The sequence below is a fragment of the Caretta caretta genome, chromosome 8, assembly GCF_965140235.1.
Source record: "Caretta caretta isolate rCarCar2 chromosome 8, rCarCar1.hap1, whole genome shotgun sequence".
Lineage (NCBI taxonomy): Eukaryota > Metazoa > Chordata > Testudines > Cheloniidae > Caretta > Caretta caretta.
In genome coordinates, this window is record NC_134213.1 from 91,575,553 (window position 1) to 91,593,529 (window position 17,977).

Here is a 17,977-nt window from a genome sequence, read left to right on the forward strand (position 1 = left end):
GATTGACACCATTTAAGGGAACTTCTTTTCTGGAAAGCACGTGGCACTTAATGTAGCAGGAAGCTTTGGAGCAGCAGCATCACCATCAAAGTAACCTGCACTCCACTCCACTGCATTCTGGGAACCAGAGATTTACCATCTCATCACTGGGCCTTTTTGCTGATCCTGAAAGATGTTGTGACTGGATCAAGTGAGGAAAGGGAACCAAAACAACAGTATCCATTTCCAAGGCTGTACCCTAAGCAACTCCCAAGATGCAAACCCCCTCTTTCATGTCAGTTTCCACTCCTGTCTTTGTTAGGCATCAGTGTGGCCTAGTGAATAGAACACTGGATTGGAACTCGCAGATCTGGGTTCCGGCTCCAGCTCTGCCACTGATTGGCTGGGTGACCTTAGGCAAGTCATTTCCCCTCTCTGTGCCTTATTTTCATATCTATAAAATGGGGATAATGATACTGACCTCCTATTTAAGCACTTTGATGGAAAGCCCTGTATAAGAGCTAGCTGGTATTATTATTCTTGTCCTCTTTCTCTATTTGCTTGTTCTCTAAAAAGAGTCTTGCTTAGCCAGCCAAGGTAAATATAACCTTGCCACTCTTGGGCACAGCCAGTTTGGCAAGGACATAAAAATGATTCCTGAGTGGGCTGATCAAAATTAAAATTTGTGCCTCCCCTATACTGGTCAAAGGGAAATAAGACGATCCTAGCCAACCATTTACCAGGCCCAGGTAAGTAGAGCTGGTGTCCAAGAGGAGCTAACTGGGTCATGTATCTGTAGTCTTCAATCAGCCAACCTGCAAGCAACAGAGACAGAGATGCCTTTTCCTGTCTCTTGTTATTCTATTCTCTTGTGCAGTTGGTTTATTTTAGGAAGAAACAGGATCAGACTTAAACTGCAAAACCTGAGAGCTACAGTATATAATTAATACTTTTTCCCCCCCAACAAAAATATTTAATGTCATTTTAAAAAACCATCCAAGAAAGAATTTTTTGTTTTAAAATCTGTCAATATAGAGAGAGGGAGAAGAGACTATAAAGGAATTTAATATGAAGACTGACTTGGTTTTTTAAAGCTACAATTTTTTTGCCTTTTTCTCCTCCTTTCTTTTGCTGTGTTTAATAAATAATAATTAATATCTTCTAATGTATACAACAAGCAAAACTAAATTCCTAGCAACAGGCCTTTCAACCCCTCCCCCCCAAATCTCTACAACGTTCTGCAAATTCTAAACTTTAAAAAAAAATCCATCTTTCTGTAGCAAAGGTGTAAACAACCATCATGAATCTGGACAATAGTTGATCCATATCCAATAAAATATTTGACGTGCATCTCATACTAAGTTAGGGCTTCTAGTGCCTCTGTTCATTTCATAACTCAAGTATGTTGTCATTACAAAGTTTCTTTCAGATGTAAACAAACTTCCCTCTCTGTTTTACCTGATGGATTTAGGGAGACATATAACAGACAGGTATGATCGGAGTCTCACTAGGAGAGTAGTAATTTCTAATAACATGAAGGATAAGAACAAGCTGGATAAGAACACAGGTTCTTTGCGTTTTCATGGACTTCTGAAATTCCCTGGTGAAGAAATAATCCGATGAAACACTGTAGCCATTAGTAGTCAGTCCACTACCATTGACTCACTAACCCCTACATGTGTTCTTCCTGCTTTCCCCCCCACACCCCCTATCAAGTACCCATTATTCTCTGATGACAGATAAATGTGAGCCCATCAATTAATTTAAAATGTAGATACGTGTAATTGAAAAAAATAAAAAGGAGGGAATTTCTACTATCCTATGTTGTAACGGCAAAAGGAAGATGAACTTTTTGTCCACCATAAGTTCCAACCAACAGAAACTGTTCCAGATAGCAAGCCATCAAATCAACGTGGATTGCCTCTGCCCAGCTGCAGATCCCTCCCTATACCTCCTGCTGTGGGGAATTCTCCTCCTACAGTGGAAAAAAAAAATGAAATTCAAGACAGTCTTGCTGGCTCAGAGGAGACTATGACAGAGAGAAAAGGAACAAGTTGCACCATCTTTTTTGGTGGAATTTGATCATTTGTGTAAGCTGAGATTTTGAAAAGCGTGAAGGGAAGTCTGCGCTGCTATCTTCACAATGGACTCCTGAGCCTCTTGGCCAGTGAAAACCAATGGAGAGCATCTTGGGCCATTGCTGGCAGGCAGCTGGTGCCTCTCTTGCATTGATGAAGTGAGCTGTAGCTCACGAAAGCTTATGCTCAAATAAATTGGTTAGTCTCTAAGGTGCCACAAGTACTCCTTTTCTTTTTGCGAATACAGACTAACACGGCTGCTACTCTGAAACATCTCTTGTGAATGCTTTCTAGCTGCCACAGTGAAGCAAATGTATAGGCCCATTTGTGCTACAGAAACTAGCCCATGCCAACTATCATGCTTGTTAGATGAGATTTTCACCCTGAATCTGAATTCATTGTCTGAAAGTAGGGCAGAAGCATAGTTACCACTTTAATAAGTTTATCAACTTTGTTACAACTTTATCTATTTTAATTCTACTTCAACAAGGACTGAGCTTCATTTTGCTGTCTTTAAAAATATGGGAAAAAGAGGAGCAAAGAAAAAGTGTGATATAAGAAAGTATTTGGAGATTTTTTTACTTTACCCTTTTAGTTTTGGATGTGGTTCTTTTTCATAATTATTTTTAATTAGTTATGCTCAAAACTTGAAATCTATGACTATTCTGTGGCTTGATACAGATGGAATGTCACATTATCATCACATGGTGAGGCATGAAATTTATTTACTTTACATAAACAACCTCTGCTTAAAACAACTTAATACAGAAAATTCCTTAGTCAATGGGCAGCATTATGTAGAACTCAGTATATCATTTTGTGTGATCAGCATAAAAAATGGCATCATTGTTTGTCCATGACTAGCATTTACAGTAAACAAAATGTTTTTGAATAAAATGTAAGCAAACTCTAGAGCAGCTGCCAAGAGATGAAATCTACTCAGTTTGCTGCAGTCCAAAACATGCTTTGTGTGTGTTGAGAATAAATATATAGGTTGCACTATGCATATTTTAAAGAACGCTTAACAGTTTGAGCATTTAGAGGATTGACGATGATAAAATTCTAAACAGTGACGCAACTTCAGCTGGCAGTTACAAAATATTAATAGTTTCTCTACATTTCCTGTAAAGAAAAACAGTGTAGCACTAAAATGAGCATGAACCATGCCCATGAATGAGTCTGTTGTGTTCTGCAAGGCGCAATAGAGAGTCTTCTGGCTAAAGATTCTCAAATGATCATATATTTACAGTATCAAGAAAAACTATATTCAGAGCCTTAAGTTCTAGGCTATATTAAAATAGGAAAATGAGCCCATTTTCCAGGTACTCATCCTTGCAAAAAGTTGGGTAAATTTCGTATTTGTATTACAATTACTCTTCCTCAGCACCAATAAGGAAGTTTTTCTTCCTACCTCTTTTTGTACAGCGTAATGGAACCAATTTCTGCCTCTCCTTGCACACAGTCTTTAACAATGTTGGTTTTCAGGTGAACAAGTCAGTCTTTAACCAGATGAGTTTTCATTCAATCACATGGGAACAGGCATGTGCAACTAATGAAGTTACAGCTGTATGAGACATCAGTCTAGGGGGTTTCAAGGTTCCTGTTAGCCTCCACAGGATGGATGGTGCAGTTTTCTTGGCTCTAGTTAGTTATACCTGATATACCAGAGGAGGCTGAGAAGAAGACAAATAACTACTCCTCTATGCAAGTAGTGCACCCTGCTCCAACTGAGTCTTTCGGTCACTCATGCAAAAATTCTCAAACATCAGTTGCCCTCAACCATCAGTTGCTACTAGACTACGGCTGCTCAAACTCACTGCCTCAACATCAGCTAGCAAGAAGTTGCCTTTAGCAACCCAAGGTACTCAAGTAGCCTACAATTATACCCAAACAAGATTTACATCAGGAGACATGCTGTTGTCTTCCCAGATGTACTGGCCATCACCTTTGTGGAGGCTAAGAATGTGGCTAGATAATTTTTGTTAAACCTAAAAAGCCTCTTGGGTTGGAGAGAGACCTATAGTTAAAACCTCACCTTTACCACCAGTCAAGCTAAATTGTCTCTGATCCCTGTCTCATCTAAAGCTTGTCTTTAAATACTCTCAGGTCACTCTTCAATGAAAGAGAGTCTCAGAGCGTGAACTCAGCTACAAACTATGACCTTCATTGAACAGTTTGAGAATTAAGGAGCCAAAACCAGCCCCTTGACTGCCTTCACCTTGATGCAGGAAAGAATCTGACCCTTATATTTCTGCACAAACAGCCTGTGGCAGAGTTGTCCAACCTTCTCTTTTCAAGAAATAATCCCACCCTCTTGTATTTAGGGAGTGTTTACAAACGTAAACTAGTTGGACGTTATCCTCCACTTTCACAACGGACAGTTAAGAACAAGCAAACTGTAAAAGGGATTTCTTTAGTAGACAAAGATCAGCTTCCCCTTCGTTTTGTTTGTATAGTTGAGTCATTAATGCTGTTCAGAGATTTTTGCTTCATTGTAGCTTGCACTGTCTGGATAAAAGCTGTTCCTTTGGCTAAACTTGAATGGAGCTCTTTTCTCATTCCATCCAAGTGTCCTCCCCCAAGCTTGGAATTGTACTTACAGAAAATTCGATGGCCTTACAGGCTGGAGAAAGCAAAAAGTGCCTTGACCAGTGCCCAACTTCTGCAATGCCATTGAATTTTTAGTTAGGTTCACGTGGTTGTCCTGGTTGAAGTGAGAGACTAACTTTGTCCATTTGAGAAATACCACTGATGGGTAAGAGAGATTGTAGACCGTTTCTTTTGACTCAGAGTGTACTATTTTTTCTCTTCGTTCTTTTTTTTTTTTTAATCTTTCCCAGCAGGCTCTGGTTTTACTGTGTTGCATGTGCACCTTAGAGTGTAAATATAAAATACATTTTGAAATTTGGACAGTGTCTGAGGTCAGAGACATGAGCTTTTTGGGGAGTAAGTTACAAACCTCTCCAATGATTTAACATCCTATGCTATGCAGATGAAATATTAAGCTATTAACTGTTGGCTGACAGAAATGCACATGAGATACACGGCTATAGACTTCAGACATATGTATATACTGGACTGTCAACTTACCTTCTCTGTGTGGGTATCAACCACATTGATTCATGAACTTTCACACCTTTGTTTATTCCCTATATTCCTATCTACTTTTTTCAGAATCAATTTAAAAAAAATAATCTGACAGATCAAGGCTTTAGAGTATGAAGCTTAATGAAAAATTAAAAAGAACTACTGCTTCATTACAACATGAATATGTATAGCAACTCCTACATGACTATAAATACTCTATCTGTATTCTCCTGGGAATATAATTATTTTAAATAAAGAAACAGTTTGAACTCACTTAATAGCAGTCTTATGTTTAAGAGGTGTAAATAACTTGCTACCCAGACATTACAAATATCCAGGTGCTCTATATGTGCTGATGACAACAAAATTGAAAAGAAAGACTGTAATAATTCTGACTGGTTTTCTCTGCAGAAGATATTGATTATTTGTGTGTGGTGAGAGATTTGGAAAATTCAATTAAAGGAGTTGTGCAAAGGTTTCATAAATTTTCCCTGTACAGCGTGTACACAGACATTGTTGTGTATTAAATCAATGCAGCACTTCACAATATATTTTCTTTGAAACATAAAAATAAATAACATTTAAACAGTTCTGCTTACTACAGAAACAAATTTTATTTTCTGTGAAGCATTTAGTCATGTGCTATCACTGACTCATACACATTTGCCAGCTGTAACAAATTTTATAGACATTTTCTCCAGAGACATAGCTCATATACTATGAATTTTTAAATGAGCAAATGGTGAAGAAGGGATGTCAGCAATATAAAAATTGATCAGTTAAAAGATAAAAGCATAAGTAAAGAGATTTGTATGGTAGTCTTAATAGGTTTTATTAAATAAAAATACTATAAAAAGACAGTAATGAATAGAGTGAAGGTTTTAACTGTGGTTGAGGTAGAGAAAAATTATTCTGGCACATTTAGGAGAAGATTGGTTTTATAGCACCTGACAGGTGAACATTTTTTTCTCTCTCCTTTTTAGATGTGTAAATGTCCAATTTAGTGGTGGGGGAGAGATGGGGGGAGGAACGGGAGACGGACGTTGGGAAGATCCTGCCCTTTTGCTATACAAAAGTGGATTGGGAGGGAACGGCACCTGTGAACTTCTGCCATACCACAGAAGCAGCAGGGCAGGATTTGTACCTAGTAGTCAGGCAACTACCATGCATGTCTGTGCACTGAAACTCCAAGGACTTTAGTTTAGGGTATCATATCAAGCCCTGTTATCCAGCTGGTGTGTGTGCTGCAGAGAGCAGCATCTGCTAGCTGGGTGCTATTACTGGAGCAAAGAATGGGATAATCCTCCCACCTCTGCATTTCTGGCCAACATCAGAGAATTCTGCGCTGGTATATGGGTTTTCAACTGCAGGGAATGCACTGGGTAACATTTCTTCTAGCTGCAGTGACCAAGACAGGATTTGACCTTAGTGAAGGTTAGGTAAATTTTGCTAGGTTTGTATTTATTAAAATGGGGGGGGGGGGAGGATCATAATTAAGATGTATGTCTGTAGAGGTGTTGACAATTATGAAAATGCTACTTCATTGTTATGTTTTGAGTCATAGCTTTTAAGGCCAAAGGGGACCACTAGATCATCTAGCCTGGCCTCTTGTGTGTCACAGGCCACGAGCACCACCCCACACCCGCACACAAAACCCAGCAACAGAAATTAGAGTAAAGTAAATGAGGCCCACAGGAGACTAGACTATTATGTTCCACAGGCAGAGAACAGGATGGACCTGATCATCCTTTTAGCATCACAAAGAAGAAAAATGCAAACTTAGGACAGGTATAGTAAGTCATGTGAGCATCTGTGGGGTTTATAATAGGTCATATTCTCTGTTGGCTATTTAAATACGTAACCCTTAATACTATGTGTATAAAGAAAACTATAAATACAGATATTTCTTCAAAGATGCTAGACTGAAAGTTCTTAGAAAAACCTCACTTAATGAATGCAGTTTGAGTCTAACCCAGGGTGAGTTAGATATTTTATCAAGATACTTTTTCAGACTGTGTGACTTGTATCTCTTTGCACTGGTGGATTTCTTATGCAACTACTTGCACTTGGGCAAGTACAAAGTTATTACAAGTAAGGATTTTTTTATTCAGAAATCACAGCACAAAGAAACCAGCAGTTTGGAAATACAGTGATCACTATTAAATCAGTCTGTTACTGTCAGTTACTACACCATACAGTCTGTGATGTCAGTTATTTCCCTATTCTAAATACAGGCAACTCTCAGTAGAATTTTCTTTTTAATGGCTCCTTGTGTAAACAAGAAAATTTGTTTAGTGGGTAGAAGGCTATAAATAAAGATACACATGGTGTAAATCACACTGGATGTATTTTTTATGAAATAACTTTATTAAACCTAGACTAGGCCAGAATTCCTTGTCAGGTTTGGCCCAGACCCAGGCACTATTTTGGAAACTGTGAGTCCATTGCTTGTACTCTTTCACTGGGCTGCTGGGACAGGCATCCTGAGCCTTGCGGACAACAGCCAAACTGGGAATGTGGGACCTTCATACGTGTGCACTCTTCCCCCGCACCCTTCGTAAAGGTGAAGCCTTGGTCTGTGAAAGATGGTAGGTGTAAGCATATGCACACTAAGGATGGAGTCACTTGATTGAGCTACTCCTCTCAGTCATGCAGGGACCAGCTACTTTCCTACTCCCCTAGACCATGTATCACCAAAGCCTACCCAACTAGATGTAAACAGAAAAGAAAATACTTAAACAGTACTTAAACTGTGCAGTAAATATACAAGTGGCTGGTGCTACTGAAACCTAGAGTAAGGTAGAAACCCACTGAAAGCAAAAACTACTTTATGCAGGCCAAACTATGGTGGAAAATATAGGGGAAAATTCTCTCCTGAGTGTGAATGTGGTCATATCTAATCTTGTGCGTTTCTGAAGCTAATACAATCAGGTTCCATCAATTCTCACCCAGTTTGGCTAAAACAGACCATGAAGGCCTAACAGCCTTCCACTCATGACATCTGCATTTCCCCTTCTTCCCTCCCTTTTTGTTCTCACACAGCGTGAGTGATAGCCAGATGTTCCAGCCATACGTGATCTTGAGCTCACTCTGACTGGCTCATTGCCCAAAATAAGAACAGAAGCAAAATCTGCAGAATCCTTAGCACATAAAATGCAGCGATCCTGTTACAGGCCTCAGATCTGCTCTAACCCTTGCTCAGCTGCAGTGATTCTGTGACAAAGTGACTCACCAGTCAATGCGCTGCACTGGGCCTGAGTGTGGCCTTGTAGGATTTTTTTGTCTTCGTAGCTTAGCTGGCCAGGTCCACAGCTGGTTTCCTTCATCTTGTAGTCTCACCCCTTTTAGAGTACACTCAAAGTCCCACAACCTCACGTCAGGTCAGTGGCCCAGATCTAGGCCCAATAGAGCTACTGTGGCCCTGTGTCTGGGCTCTTCATGCTCGCCTCTTCAGTGACACTGTAGAGGAACCCAGGCCCAGGCGCCCTGTAACAAGCAGTTAAGGTCTGTCTGGTCAGACCTCTTGCTTCTTCCCTAGGCTACTTCTTACATTAGCCTATCTCCTCGGGGAGCTTGCATTCTCAGTAAGGATCTACCCTGGGGCCAGACCCCTCTCCCAATTCCCAGTGTAACAAAAGAAAGTATATTAAACTAACAGAATTAGAGAGCAGCATCAGCCCTTCTATCCTGCATGGTCCTTCAGCCATCTGTATTACTGCTCCATGTTCACAGGCTACCAAAGGCAGCTTGTTCCTCTTGGAGCTGAGAATGAGAGGTCCGTCCCCCGCTGGGGCTAGGAAGTTCTAAGCTGGGTTTCTCCCTTTTAAGACTCCTCCTCTAAGTCTGGCATGCTTCTCAGGTGGGGTGGGTTGGGCTGAGCACATAGCTGCTCTTTAACCCATTCTTGTCTAGAGCAGGGTTTGTATACCCCATTACAGGGTGTGTCTACACTAGCGCTGGAGGTGTAATATCCAGCTCAGGGAGCCACACCTGTGCGAGTTCTGACTGAGCTAGCATTCTAAAAACAGAAAGGTAGCTGTGGCGGCACAAGAAGCGGCACAAGTGAACTGCCCAGAGTACAATTCTGTCCAAGGCACATACGCACACTGCTAGCCCGGCCTGAGGCTCATGCTGTCACGGCTACACTTCTAGTTTTAGCATGCAAATACAATCAGTGAGTGCGGGTATGACTACCTGAGCTGGCAGCAATGCAGACATACCCACAGACCACTAAGTGGCCATTCCAGATTGCAAGTATACAGCAGCATTCCAGACCATCCTTAGGCCCCAAGCCCTGCCTCTGATACACCTTTTCCATAAGGCCACCTGTGCTAGCCCTACCCTATTGTGGGATTCCCTTAAAGTAAGAGAATCCCCAAGAAACTGGTAACTCCACCCTTCCAATGAACAGGAAATCTTGCCCACCGTGCCCCATATGTAAAATGTCCATAGGCTATAAGACTTCGCTTAATATTGTCTGTGCATCTGCATTTAATTTAAGATTCCACCCCAAACAACTTAATCCTAGATTGCAGAAGCATGTAAACAAACGAGAAGTTCTAGTCTCTCTTTATCTGTCAATATTTCCATTCAAGCTCTGTTAGAATACACATTAAATTACTGTAACTCTTAATTTTATATTTCCTGGTGTTTATCCAAACCTTTATATATTTAAAATCTTAATGTATTTTTAAGTGGTCAGAGTTAAGTAATGGAATCATGAAAATGTAAATAGCAAAACATACATTCTAAAAACTGCAGTTTACAATATTGACAAATTCTGAACTCTTTACTTTATTTACTTTTAGTTCTTACTTTAGCAGCATGTTGATTTTGAGATTTCTATTTTACAAATAAAATATTCTGTTTGTGAAAATTTGGCTTTGTTTCATCCACAGAATATGTACAATCTGGTAACAGCTATGAATTCCTTAAATCGCTCATTAACTGAGGTAAGCGAGCTTTAGTGTTTGACTACACAAACTAATGTTTGCAATTAATGGTAATTATAAGGACTGAATTTATTTAAGCATTTACAAACGATCATAGTAGGTACAGATGTGCATGATCAAATTGTCGTATTTTGATTTGAAGACAATTGCTGCTCATGAATGCAATATCTCAATAATAAAAAACTAATCTACTTCTTAAAATTTCTGCTGATTTGCTGTGCAAATAGATTTCTGTAGGTTCAATAAGAACCAATCTTACTGGAGACTCTTACAGGAGGATTTCTCCAAGTCACCAAGGTCAGGTGATAACTAGAAGGTTTTTCAAATATTCCACACTTGAATAGGCACATGTGACCAAAGGAATAAGAGAATTTGAGTGTTAGAACAGGTTATACCTTCTTAGATATTATGAGTGACTCTCCTAATGAGGTACTTCAAAGAGGACTGCCTGCCCCTGTCCTGGACAAATAAATTTACTATTCTATTCTATTCCTGAGGCCTATGCTGCTCGGGAGACATTGCTGGCCATTGTTTGAGTAGTAATGCCATCTCCTCGGCTCAAAAGGGCAATGGAAGGGTTTGTGTAGGGAACCATTTCCACCTGATATTGCCACTTCCTTATGCCCCACCCTCACATGTTTTAGCAATGTCCTGGGTTTGCTGCTAGCCTATTTTTGAATTCTCTTGTTTGTGGACAGTGTGTTAATGATTTACTGTTTGCACTTTCTGGACAAAATTTCCTTTTAACAAAGTGCCTTTCTTTCTCTAATTTAATTTAAGCCAGATATGTCACATCACCCAGCCGCTCACCTATTGTTTTATACTCTATTTTTTGCCAATCACACTGGTGAGCTAACAGAAGCCACAAGGCAAGCTTTGGGGGTGCTCAATTTCTGTTATTCCATTGGCTTCTTCTCCCTGTTCCAGTGACATAAGCAAAAGCCCAACTAGAGACTGACCCTGTCAATCAGCAAAACACCACTTACGCATAAGAAAACCGTCTGCTCAGGGTATCATGTTTCACAAATTCTTTTCAGACATTTTCATCTTTAGATATAGAGACTTATCTACAGATTAATGGGGATTGATGGAAGAAGATCTGAGCATATACCCCTCTTTATAAAGTGAGGTTATTCTGAATATTCATAATATAGTATGAAGAAGGGGGAGCTGGCTCACAGATATTCACAGAATGTGTATATTTAAAAAAATAAAATGCCACAAATCTACAGTGCAACTTTTAATCATGTCTTCAAGACAGGACACTGTTGAAGCTTTCTAATAGGTAGTCAGTGATATCAACCTCTGTCAATTGTGCCTACTAAAGACATGTACCTTTTCCTGCTTTTATTGTGTTCTTGTGTAAGTGACAAACATACAGTCCATTAATGTTCTTACTATAAAAAAGCAAATAGTAAATCTGGTAATGGTGAAAAAGCTTTCTGCAGTTGGCAGTAGTAGATGGTCCACTTTGACTTTCAACAGTACCAGGAGAATGAATTATGAATAAAAAACACCCTTTTATCTTCTAACATCAAAAACCTTTTACTCCAATGTAAGAGAAACACAGAATTGTTCATTTTTTGTTGTATTATGTGTTTTTACATAATGAGTTAGGGGTAGGCAGATACGTTATTGTGAACAGAATATGCATATGGTAATGTTGTCTAATTAAGTCTTATTTCAGTCATTCTTTTAACCCCACAGGCATTATGGGAAAAGTGCATACCGTATCAACACAAAGTTCTACATCTGCTTTATTGTACTTAAAAGGAGAGAAGAAATGCCTGTAAATCTATCTTCCCCAGCAAATACCAATTAAGGATTGCTCGTTGCACTAGGCAGGTGCACATCTAGATAAAATTTCTGGTATCTAATTTAAACTTTACAGTGTGCACAACCAGATAATCTCAATGTAAATAATTCATTTCTTCATGGCTCTTTTATGCATGTTTATGTACGACAAGCTGATCTAGATTTACTGCTGTACAGAGTATAAACTACTTTTGCCATGTAGAGTTATTACAAACAGTAGTTGCGCTTCCTTGGTGTAAAGACTGTAATATGTTTTTAGCATTGAGCAGGAAGAAGCTGCATGTTTAAGGATGAATACTGATTCCCAGGCCTTCAGAGAGACTGAAAATTTCACAGTAATGATATGCTCCATCTCTAGCAAAGGGTGCCGGTTTTACCATGAGTAGCAACGACTGCGTTACAATTTGTAGGGCTTTGTTTATGCAGTTCATCAGCTCACCCAAAAGTTAATGAGATGCTATATAAGTTGCAGCAGTTCCATGACATTTTCAGCGAATGCGGACATACTCCAAACTGGGTGTTTGCAAAATTATATATATTTGGTTGATTGTGATCATATAACCTGGGAAATTACATTATGGTAGGGTTAATTCTGTATACTCAACAAGTCCAATTTGTTTTCAGATAGGTTCCCTAACCCAGGGCCATATTTATACTGCACAAGTGGATGCTATTGACTTCAATGAGAATGTATGTGGAGTAAGGCATAACTGAACATTAGTAAAGGTATCTGAGGCAGGCCCTCACTGTTTACATGCATGTACTTAGAGAATGATGAAGTGCTTACTTTAGTCTAGGGTACATACTTAGTAACATAAGGGAAGAGTTGGTGTAAAAATGGGTTTGCTGTTGTTTGCGCCATCCTTTACATATTTCTGATTACCCTGAAAACTCTCCACCTTCAGGCAAAGTTGCCAAATTTGTAAAGGCAGCTGTGGCCTCTCTTGTGTGCTGGGTAACAAGTACAGGAGATGTACAAAAAAGGTGCAGGAGTCTGAATATTATTCCTTGCCACCATTGTAGAGTAGTGCTTCTCAAACCAGGAGGCAACTAGCATTTTACAACTGAAGTGTTGAGTTAGACAAAACTAAAATGATGAGTGGTGCAGAGATGTTGCCAGCTTTGTATACTCTACAACCACTCTGGAAATGTAGATATTTTTGAAATAGCAGAAACATCCCTTTTTAATAGGTATGCAACCTGATTCAAAAAGGCATTTGGTGTGCAAGGAGAACACAGAATGTCTTAAGTTAGACAAGGGACAGTCAGCAACTGATATCAAGTTAGTAAATGATTTTTACCTTGACCTCATGTCAGAATAACAAAGGATAGCAATTTTTTTTTATTAAGGAAAACAGAAAATGCCAGGCTATATATGTTAAGATGTTGCTCCAGATATTACTCTATGTGTACCTTAATGCTATTAAAGCACTTACTGTTTCTTTGACCTCTTGGTATACTGAGCTTTTGCCTTTCACAAACAGCTGGGTCTGCTAAGAACCATTTCCTAATTCTACACAGGGTAGGTCAGATGACTCATGCTTTATCACCCTTAGAGGCCACCTGAAGGACAAAGAAAAGAGATACACACAAAACTAATGTTTTTATATGGTGGGAAGCACTTGGCCCTAATCTTGTGATGAACACAAGACAGAAGAGACTAACTGAAATGTGAAACCATTCCACTTTCTTCCATCTTAGTTGGATGTTTTACACATTCTTTTATTGAGAGTAGAGGTTCATCACACTGCTTTAACTTTTGGCAGTGTTTCACTAAGTTTATTTGTGCAGAATTCTGTAGGTGTTATTTCTCAAAGTCACTGTGGACAATGATTCCTCTTTCTATGGTTGATACACATAACTACCCACTCCTTTTTTAAAAGAAAGAAAAGACTTTATTGTGGATGGAAATACTGCATGCCTTACACATGGATAATTATCATGGTAGCACCCTCTCAGAAGAATGTTAAATGTTTATGGAAAGGTTACAGTTACAGCTTGGAATAAACTGTCATACGCTAGGTCAAGTGCTGTCTGTCTACATATATAATTGCAGTTCAGTAATGCCTTATATGTTAAGTGGAATGTTTTACCTTGTACAAAATAAAGCTGCCTTCTAGAAGTGTTGGTAATTACTTGTTGAAAAGATTAAGACAAGTTGTTTCACCAACACGTAAACTGCCTCTTTTAATTAAAGAAATGTAAACTCAGTGGATAGACACTTCTTTTAAGTGACCTCATAATTCATACATGGGGAAGTTAGTTCATAAAACACCTGCTGCATACATTCATGTCTTATGCTACACACCAGCGACAGCTCTAGAATATTTTAATGTCAATGACACTATGATATTGTGCTCAGAGTAATCAGGTTAATATGGGAATGCTCTTAAACAAGGATGGCTCATCCTTTCACGTGTGCCCAATCTGATTTTGGCTTCTAGGCTGTACCTATCTCCAATGATACCAGTTAAAGGGCTCTTTACCCAAGGCTCTTGGTGCCTTAACACAACATTAATGCAATAAAATCCTAGACGTATTAATCACTTGAACAGGAACTCAGCTAAAGGTGAACAGTGTAAACTTAGGCAGTGTTGTCTTCCTGCATCTGCTGACAGTTTGTAACAATAACTGAGAAGTATAGACTGGTTCAGTTCATCTTAGTAGAGCATTAAATCTGAAACCTAATATTAACAGAATAAATGTCAAAATTAGCTTTTGCTGTTGAACATCGTAACAGATTTTCTGTAAATGGGATTATCCAGTATTGCTTGATGCAGTTCTGGCTGTTCATAGGGAAGTAAGTGAGGTAGCTACTACCAGGAACGAGAAGGGAGCAGTAGAGAGAGATACAGTCTCTCCCATGTGCAAGCAGCATCAACTCTCTCATAGCCAGCTGTCCAAAACTCCAGTTCTCTCCCCCCTCTATCAACTTCTACATTGCATTTCTACATTTTTCAGTACAAAAGTTCTGTGACCCAGAGTGTTGAGACAGCATAAATAATGCAAGGACTACTGCCCATTTAGTCATTTTCATATTATTTCAGCAAAACCCTACAGCTTCTGGCTGATGAAACAGGACTTTGGCCTACAATACATTTTGAACATTCTGGAGAAGAAAATGCAGTTTAACCAGATTTTAATTTAAAAACTGACCATTCCATTTAGGTCATAAAATTGACAATTATCTACAGAGCTGTGTAGTTTGTAACTTATATTACCCATATGAAAAAAGATATGTAGGAAAAACAATAGCAGCAACCACAGCACCCTGAAACTCTTAGAATAAAAATGGACTTCAGCTGGTAAAGGGGTTATTGCCAGAGTAAGATGGTGATGTTACCATGAACTATGATAGTGAGTCATGGATATTAGTGCAGTGGCCTTGATGATTTTAAGTATATCATATGAAAACATGATGACAGTGAAATAGTATACAAGGCAGTTTAATTTATGTAATCAAAAGAGGCCAGCAAGAGATGCCACTTAGAAGCAGCAACCAAGAGATATTGTTTAACCCATATTACTTTGTATCTCTTCCACATTTCATGCTGGGAAATGTATGACTCGACACTAGCAAATTATATTCATGGCTTTGCTAAATTAAACTGGCACTGCTAGTTAAGGGTCAAGATTTCCTGCATTTAATTATTTTCAGTTTACAAATAGCCTTTTCATATTGCAAAACCATATCAGAAGTTCTTGAGAATATAACAAGTCAAGTTAAATTTCAAACACTGTTTGATAGTAGCTACTCTTCCTCCTTAAAATAAAAGTCATTAACTTATTCTTTGTGTTTAAATGTAAAACTATTTGTTTCCTGGTTTTCATTAGATCACTGGAAATATACTAAATAAGACAGTGATTTAGAGCTGCCTATTGTAACTGATATTTTCACTGAAAATATTCTCTTTCCAGTTTAGTCTTGCGTTTTCACAGGTTAGGATTTAACTAGTTGATTTTCTTCTGATTTCTACCATTTCTTGAGTCCCACAGTACAACAGCATTAAAATACATCAAGAAGAATAAGAAGTGTAGGCAGGAAACAACAGACACAGATACAGGAAATAAATCTGGTAGCTTCTGTGGAGGAGTCAGTGTGGCACTCATTAAAGTCAGGATGCCCATCAGAGTTACTGAGACAATAAACTGTAAGATAAAGAATAATACATTAATTAACATTGATTTACAGTGTCAACTGAATAAATAGTTACTTTCATTGCTTAGGTGCTTTGTGTTCCTCATCCTCTATATGGATGACCTCTTATAAAATACCGTGTGCATCAATACAAACATCTTGTGTGCCATTCTCTAAGCGGATATAAATACAGTCACGCTAATCACCGCAAAACGCTCCCCAGAGATTAGACAGTTTCCTACTATATATTCAATACATTAAGGAGTATTTTGGAACAGGGTCTTTTGACATGTTGCTGCCAAGTAAGGGTGATCTCATTACTATTAAGCACTGATAGCGTATGCAACTGTTTATGGGAAGTGTGAAGACAGTCCCGGCCCCAAAGGCTTGAAACTAAAAGGTTCGACAATACTGTCATTAAAAGAGGAGAGGCTGGGATTTCTTGCTCTCTCCTTTGTTCATAACTTACTTATTCTGGGCTTTTAGGAGGGATTTGAATGAGCAGATTTGGCGGGGGAGGGGCTCACACTGGAACTGGGAAAGCATTACATATATGGAAACATCTTGGAAGAAGACAGATGGGTCTCTTGTGTGGTTTTCAACATGAAGTTGTTCACATAAAACTTCTATTAAGAACAAATGTGCAAACAAGAGTATATTCTATAAACAGTATATAAATCCTGTGGCCACACAAATGTACATAATTGTGGGCATAAAGCTGGTTTATCATGACTTTAAAAAACAACATATTATGAACAGTTAAAAGTTTCTTACCAGACTCTTAATAATCTTTGAGAATGCCTTAAATGAAGGAATGTATCCCCTATTAGAAAGGGAGAGTGACTTCAGCTGCAAGTCCTCCTCTGAAGTCTTTTCAAATATTGAAAAAGAAGTCAAACATACGATCAGAAACGCCAGTGTGGTCACCACATAGGCTAGAAGCAGGCCATCCTTCAACAGAAGAGGCAGCAAGCTGTTAAAACAGAAAAGCATTAGTCTACATTCCAACAAATTTACATTTTAAGTAACACATTAAAAGGTGAGAAAAAATAATAAGCTTAGAAAGATGTAGGTGAATCAAGGCAGGAAAAATACTGTATTGAAGTTAATAGTGTCTGACTCACCTGAAGGTTGACACAAGTAAAAACCATGTAGACATCAACGGAATTTCATTTATCATTAAGCAGACTGGTCTACGATTAAAAAAAATAGGTGTACAAACACTGTCATGACAACAGCTTTGCTGGTTCTCGCTAGACTTCTGTTATACACAAGTTTTACTTATTCTGGGCCAGAGACTCTATTGTGATCTGGCCACTTTTTTGCCCTCTGGAACCAGACACTAGCTGAAAATGGTAGAACTCCCTCCTGGGGCAAGAGTGCCAGTACTGGGCCCACCACCCTCTCACTCAGCATAGGAGACATGGCAGAACTTCCCTCTGTCTCTCCTCCACTGGCATAGGATCCATTAAGAATATACCAGGGCAGAATATCTCCTGCACCAGAGCTATGCTTGATGTAGCACCTGGTTACAGCTTCTTTGATCCTTGACATCAGCCTTTCACTGCCGTAGGGTATGTGTACATGAAGACTCAGTGCACAGCAAGCTGAGGTGTAAATCTGCAGTGCCCTCACATGCCATGCACTAACTGTCCCTATGGATCCTGCTGCTGTGCACTAAAAGTTCCCTAGTGTGCACTGACCTACTGGCTGATTCAAACTGCAGTATGTGTGTGTACACTAGAGAACTTTTAGTATGTAGCAGCAGGGTCCACACAGACAGTTAGTGTGCTACAGGTTGGAACACAGTAGCTGCCACGCATCAGGTGTTTGTGTAAACATGCCTTAAAGCAGTGACAGGCTGACCCCAAGAACCAAAGAAGCTGTGACCACAAGCAGAGCTCTGGTGCAAGAGATATTCTGCCCTG

General features: G+C 39.1%; 2 protein-coding genes across 6 annotated transcripts in view; one reads left to right on the forward strand and one right to left on the reverse strand.

Annotated features, from left to right (window-relative positions):
* Positions 1–14,033, forward strand: part of ITGB3BP (integrin subunit beta 3 binding protein) — a 52,548-nt gene extending 38,515 nt beyond the window's left edge. For both annotated transcript variants that reach the window (XM_048862141.2, XM_048862143.1), the window contains exons 8-9: positions 10,043–10,096; positions 11,804–14,033. In XM_048862141.2, the coding sequence (XP_048718098.1) occupies positions 10,043–10,095 (53 nt within the window). In that variant the 3' untranslated portion in view covers position 10,096; positions 11,804–14,033. The remainder of the gene's footprint in view (positions 1–10,042; positions 10,097–11,803) is intronic.
* A 1,308-nt stretch (positions 14,034–15,341) lies between these two features.
* Positions 15,342–17,977, reverse strand: part of ALG6 (ALG6 alpha-1,3-glucosyltransferase) — a 37,026-nt gene continuing 34,390 nt past the window's right edge. For all 4 annotated transcript variants that reach the window (XM_048862137.2, XM_048862138.2, XM_048862140.2 and 1 more), the window contains exons 13-15: positions 17,174–17,242; positions 16,824–17,022; positions 15,342–16,060 (exon numbers count right to left, since the gene is read on the reverse strand). In XM_048862137.2, the coding sequence (XP_048718094.1) occupies positions 15,863–16,060; positions 16,824–17,022; positions 17,174–17,242 (466 nt within the window). In that variant the 3' untranslated portion in view covers positions 15,342–15,862. The remainder of the gene's footprint in view (positions 16,061–16,823; positions 17,023–17,173; positions 17,243–17,977) is intronic.